At 41.1% G+C, this 6,000-nt stretch overlaps 1 protein-coding gene across 1 annotated transcript in view; it reads right to left on the reverse strand.

Moving 5' to 3' along the window:
- col27a1a (collagen, type XXVII, alpha 1a) overlaps nt 1-5,715 on the reverse strand; it is a 70,392-nt gene extending 64,677 nt beyond the window's left edge. The window contains exons 1-2 of the mRNA XM_044174545.1: nt 5,262-5,715; nt 420-490 (exon numbers count right to left, since the gene is read on the reverse strand). Coding sequence (XP_044030480.1) covers nt 420-490; nt 5,262-5,314 — 124 coding nt within the window. The 5' untranslated portion in view covers nt 5,315-5,715. The remainder of the gene's footprint in view (nt 1-419; nt 491-5,261) is intronic.
- Nucleotides 5,716-6,000: the final 285 nt, after the last annotated feature.

The following is a 6,000-nucleotide window of genomic DNA, read 5'->3' on the forward strand; positions in this document are numbered from 1 at the left end:
CAATGAGCTGAAACTCGCTATAAAGCTCCATAAAGCGGAGGGGAGCTGCAGATTCAGGTGATAATTCTCTGTAGGTTCATTACTGTGAGCAGCTCCTTTCACATTGTCACATTGTTTTCACATTGAGAGTATATTTTTTCTATAATGGTCAGCTTTGAATCTATGATCTGATCACTCCCTTGCTCACACAGCTTACTCAACACTTGTCGTCATGACAACGGTTGGCCCAATTCTCATAGCAATGTGTTTACGTGCTTGGGCAATGACCAAACAGGCAAAGAATAAGTCCAAAATCCTCCCAGTGCTCCAATAAGTTTCACAGATTTTTCCACTGGTAAATTTTCAGTAAAAAAGGAAGAGGTGAGAAAGTGAGGTGACTGAACTGAGAGAAGTGGAGGTGACGTTAAGCCATGTCTTACCTTCAGAGTGTACTTGTGTAAGTCCCAGGTAACAAGTACAATATAAAACTGTACAGAGCAATAGGGCTCTCCTGGGGGAAGAGAAGAAAGGACGTTAGAAAGAAGCAGCAGTCACACAGTACGGAATCATACAATTGTTTAACTCTTAAAATAATATGGTGCCATTTTCTAATAAGGAACCCTTTATATAGTTGTTTATGAGTTGTAACTAATGGCTTTAATACATGATTTAAATAATAAATGAAATCTTTACTAATGCTTTATTTACAAGGCATTAATAGGAATACATTTTGGGTTGCCAGGTTGTTAAAAATCCTATTGGCTGATGTTAATCCTTTCTATTATAATAATAATACAGTTATAAATGTTGGTAATCCATTAATAGAGGTTAATGGGTTTCTCACTTTCTATTAACCAATCACTGCTAGATGTTAATAAGTCATTAATTAAGAGTTTTAATCATCAAGTCTTCAGTTGTAAGTATTAATAAGTTGTCTATAAATTAATTTCGATTTTTGATTTTTGATTTTTTTGATTTTTCCAGGTGGTCAAACAGTCCAACAATTCAAAGGGATTTCTCATAACCTGGCAACGCAAAAACTGTCCATATTAATGCTCGTAACAGATCTATAAAGCATTAGTAAATTTTTACTAACCCTTTTATAAAGGGTGCCTTGTTAGAGAGTGGTACCAATAATTGCTTGCATTAGACCCTAAGGGGAACATCTTAAGGAATGCTTTAATCAAGACAAAACTGCAGTCATTAGGAAATATATGGCATGTGTCTTAATAGACTGAAATAGACCGAGATTACAAAACTGAAATTTTAAGTTTCATAAAAGGATAAGGTTAATAATCTGTAATCACTGTTTTTACATCACACCAAAATGCAGATTCAAAAAATCCATATGCTTTGCATTTGAGCTACTGATACCATATGAATAACAAATGGGACCTGGATTCTGCAAATGGGACCTGAAAAGCACTTACAACTCAGAGCAAAGAAGAGCACCTCTCTCCAAAACACACACACACGCAGCTTCAAGTTGTGGTTTGTAAGACAGAAATACTATGGTAGACTTATCCATCAACTCTCCTCCCAAAACCAACATGTGTACGCGCACACACACAAAACAAAATGGTCTCTCTCAACACTCTCACCACATTCAGGTGTGCAGCAGAGCCGAGGAGACTGACTGGCAAGTGGACTGAGCGCTCAGTGGGGGACTGAGATCTGGTGACAGGCAGGGGAGCCACTGTTTACCGCTGGAGGTCATCCAGACACACATGGTCACACATACACATTGGAGGAGGAAATGTGTATAGCAGCTGTGGCTGGAGGGCCAGAGAGAAGCAGGCAGATGGGGGCGTGGGCCAACAGCTCCAAATACATAAATATGCAAAAGACGGTAACTGTTGCATAAACTTATTTACCTGCACTATTCCAGGCAAAGATGTCTCTGTCTCTCTTTAGAAATATTTCTTCAAACAACCTCTGCACTATCCAGCCTCTGCCTCCCCTGCTGGCCTGAATGATTATAATCATGGTGTGTGTACATATCTAAGTGTGTGTGTGTGTGTGTGTGTGTGTGTGTGTGTGTGTGTGTGTGTGTGTGATGGTGTGCTTACATGTGTGTTTGTGGCGTCTATGTCTGCCTCTCTCCCAGTTCCTAGTTGCTAATAAAGCTTCATCACGATCAACCCCACACACAGCTGGCTGTGGTTACTCAGGATGCTTAGTGTGTGTGTGTGTGTGTGTGTGTGTGTGTGTGTGGGTGTGTGTGTGTCTCCCAGACTTCCAGCTGGTTACAGTCTTATTCAGTGTCTTATCAGCTGAGGACAGATCAGCTTTCTAAAAATGAGTCATGAATGCTGAGTTTTTTTACTGCCGCAAAAACGATGCTCCTTCTGTCCCTCAGGCTGTTTACATCTGTGCAAACTGGACCAAGTTTCCCGGGAAACAGCGCTGTTTTCTTTGGCTTTTCATATTAAAAGTTCTCAGTAGCTTATTTAGATTTTCATTAGGGTGCTTTTGAAGTGTATGTAGGGTTTTTTCTTCGGTGGAGCAGTTGAAAATGGTTGCACTGAGGTGGATTTGTACACAGTGGACACTTAAATCAGTGGGGCTGACATCTGTACACTGACCCTGTCTGCTGTGGTTTACATACTGCAACTATGACATGACTTCCTGAGGGAATTCTCGGCCTAGCTGAGTGGACAAAGTACAGGCCAGATGAACAATAACTCCTATTAGTCATCCATTGAACCAGCCAGTATATATTGTGCTTTGAGCCACTGAACTCTTATTTCAAAGACAGAAAGGGGAAGAATGCTGCTGTGTACTGCTGATAACATCTTTCGCTACTCATTAAACTTGTGTTTAGCACACATGTCCTTTGGTATCAAAAAGAGAAGTCGTTTAATGGAAGAAAAATTGTGCATAGACAGATACACAGCGATAAACAACGCAGTGTGACTGAGCAAAAAACTGATGGAGAAAGTGAGTCAGAGTATCTGGATGTTGGTTACAATGTCTGCAAAAGTGGCAAAGAATTTCAGTCACTCTAACTGACACATTGTACAATCTGCAGCAGACATCTACAGATGAAAACTGTCAAATATGTCTCATATTTCCTCAAAACCCATGTTCTCTTTCCCTGCTGTATTTTCTGGCATCATTGTCTTTATTTCTTTTCCTAAACCTGCATTGCCCATGTCTAAACTCTGATTCTAACCTCTCGACCCCCCACAACCACCTCCCTACACACTCCCAAAGAGCAGCCCGTCTGTAGGCTTGAAACCAGTCAAAGGTTGAGAAAAAAAACACTGATAAGCCAGTATAGTTTCTGTCTACACACACATACACACACACAGAAATACTCACACTTACACACACACACACACACACAGTGGAAAATTCCTATGGATGAGCTGACACTAACAGAGGCTGATGAGGAAGAAAGGGTAACTGGAATCTCATAAGACCAGTGGTATACTTGTATGTCCATCATCTGTTCTCTCTGCAGTCAAGTAATCTCTCACTTCAGACTGTTTACTTCCTGCCTCATTTCTACTTATCGAATGACTTACATCAGCCTTGTTTCAACTATTATTATGCCTAAGAGCAGATAAAACATAAAATTGTATGTGACTCATTGTGATACCCTGCTGTACTTGGATTTATTGGCTACTAAAACTATTTATACAAGTTAGAGCAAGAGTGATTGACTCAGAAAGCGTCTGTGTAGCTATATATGATTATATATAACTATATATACTGTTTATATATGGTTGTTTTTTCAATGTAAAAAAAATGTCAACATATAGGAATACATTGCCAGAGAACTAATTGCATGTGAAAAGCCAAGAGTGAGACATAAAGGGCGACACCATGTGGACATGTGGTGAACGATGCTCCATGCACCACGCAGGTATCTTTACTATGTCCCAATCCATGCACATGTTAAATAAATCATGTTGTACCACTGTTGCCTCACTGTTTGTGAGGATGGAAACCGCCTGGAGCCATTTTTTGTTTTTCTTAACGAACGACAGTTTCTGCAAAACATCCAGGCAGGTGTGATAAATAAAGCTGATACCATTTAGCCAACTTGTTTTAATGGAAAATTAGGGGAAGATTGGTCAAATCTCCGGACTTTCCTACTCCCTAGATGACTGCATCCCCACTATCTCGCCACTGATCCATTAACTAAACCAGATGTTAAGTGCGCAATACAACCAAATATCAATCTAAGGTAGGAATGACGCATGCATGTATAAATGAATGAATGAGTAAATGAATGAATGCATGACTTTTCAACGGGAACCGTGCAACAGCTGGCTGCTGCATGTACTTCCCTAAAAAAGTCAACACTGTAGCCAAGTCAAGATCAAATATTCGGTCCATTTATTACAACAGCCCGATGTGTTTTTCACTGTCTGTGAAATCTGTGCTGTAAACATCTGCATTTTATGTCACAGAGTAGTAAAACTCATGTCAGTTGCAGATGTTTTCTTAAACAAATTGATAAGTGGATGTTCTCGGGAAAACTATTGCAAAAGCTGATGTCATGGTAACTGTAACATAATTTTCTTTAAGAGTATCTCATACACATTAAAAAAAATCCCCCTTTGACTACGCTGCGTAAATGTGGCTGTTTACTCTGAATGCGTATAAGGGAAAACATGGAAAGCATCCTAACAAAATCTAACAAACGCTCCAGTGGATGCTGATGAACCCCATGAAACTTTATAGGTCTGGATAATTGCCTGTTTTGCCTGCTCTATCAGATGAGCCAGTTAAGTAAACACTATATGGCAAAGTTCCTGCATGCACCCATTTGCCAAAAAAAAAACAACAACTTTCAAACACTTAGATTAACTATATTTCTTTGAGCAATCACAATCTGTCTTGCACAAACGTGGACAGATAGGAGGGGGTATTTAACACAAATGAACCTGGTGATTATTCTTGGTATTTCTCGTCCAGTTTAATGAAAATAAAAATAGAAATACATATAGGAGAAACAAACATTTGGACAAATTGACTCATTTTGGCAAAGTTATGGTAAATGTCATACAACTGACAAATGACACCCATGGTCCAAACAGACAGGCTCAATAGTCCCCAGTGGACACCACTCCTGCATGGTGAGCTGGACCACAGCCAGTGGTGTTTGCCTCCATGTACCTGTGATGTGCCGGCTATCACAGGTACATGGAGGCAAACAGTTCCTTAAATTGTAGTCCCCGCCAGTGATCCGTCTCACCTCAGCTCTTTCCAACATCCTCTCGTCAGAGCACACAGACACAATCACATAAAAGAAAATAACTGGTACTTACTTTGTGTCTAGATGAGAGGTTCTGCAATCTCTCCTTCGGGTGCCTAAATTCATTTGTATTCATTTGTCCTGGCAGTCAAAAACCTGACCGTTAATCACAGCGTGACTCCTTTGCAAGGGGGGCAGAAGACACCGGTCGCCGTCTTACACATTTGACAAGCTTGAGATGAAGTTCCAGAGGAAAAAACTCATGTTGATTTGCCTGTCAAGCCCGACGTAAATTCCTTCTGGCAGGCTGGTTTGACAGAGAGTTGTCCTGTGCGATTGTCTATCGATATTCCCCTGTGTTTCATTCATTTATGCCGATCCAGATTGAGGGACGCGCAGCCGGAGAGAGAAAGCTGGGTTCTTTTGGAGGGGGGTTACGGAGTCAGGAGCGTTGGACTCATCCCTTTCCTTTTTAAATAGGCTTTCTGTGGGTAAAGCGATGGTAAATGCACCGCACAGCCAGGTGTCAAGTTACAAACCCAGCGGTTGCATCGAGCAACTACACGCCTTCTCCAGGGGGTGGCCACATGGATCTTACCCCGAGCCCCATGCCCCGGTAAACCATATGAATGAACCACGGTGACACACGGTGGGCAGCGCTTCACAGACTGACACTGCCATGCAGGGACGCCTACAGCTACTCCAGAGACTATCCTTTATGTATCCACCTTATTATCCCTCAATGCATGGAATGATTTGGGTGATTGCAAATCATATATGATAGCCCTGAGTCATTCAAGCCACTTCTTTGG

The sequence above is a fragment of the Siniperca chuatsi genome, linkage group LG18 (genome assembly GCF_020085105.1).
Source record: "Siniperca chuatsi isolate FFG_IHB_CAS linkage group LG18, ASM2008510v1, whole genome shotgun sequence".
In the NCBI taxonomy this organism is placed as follows: Eukaryota; Metazoa; Chordata; class Actinopteri; order Centrarchiformes; family Sinipercidae; genus Siniperca; species Siniperca chuatsi.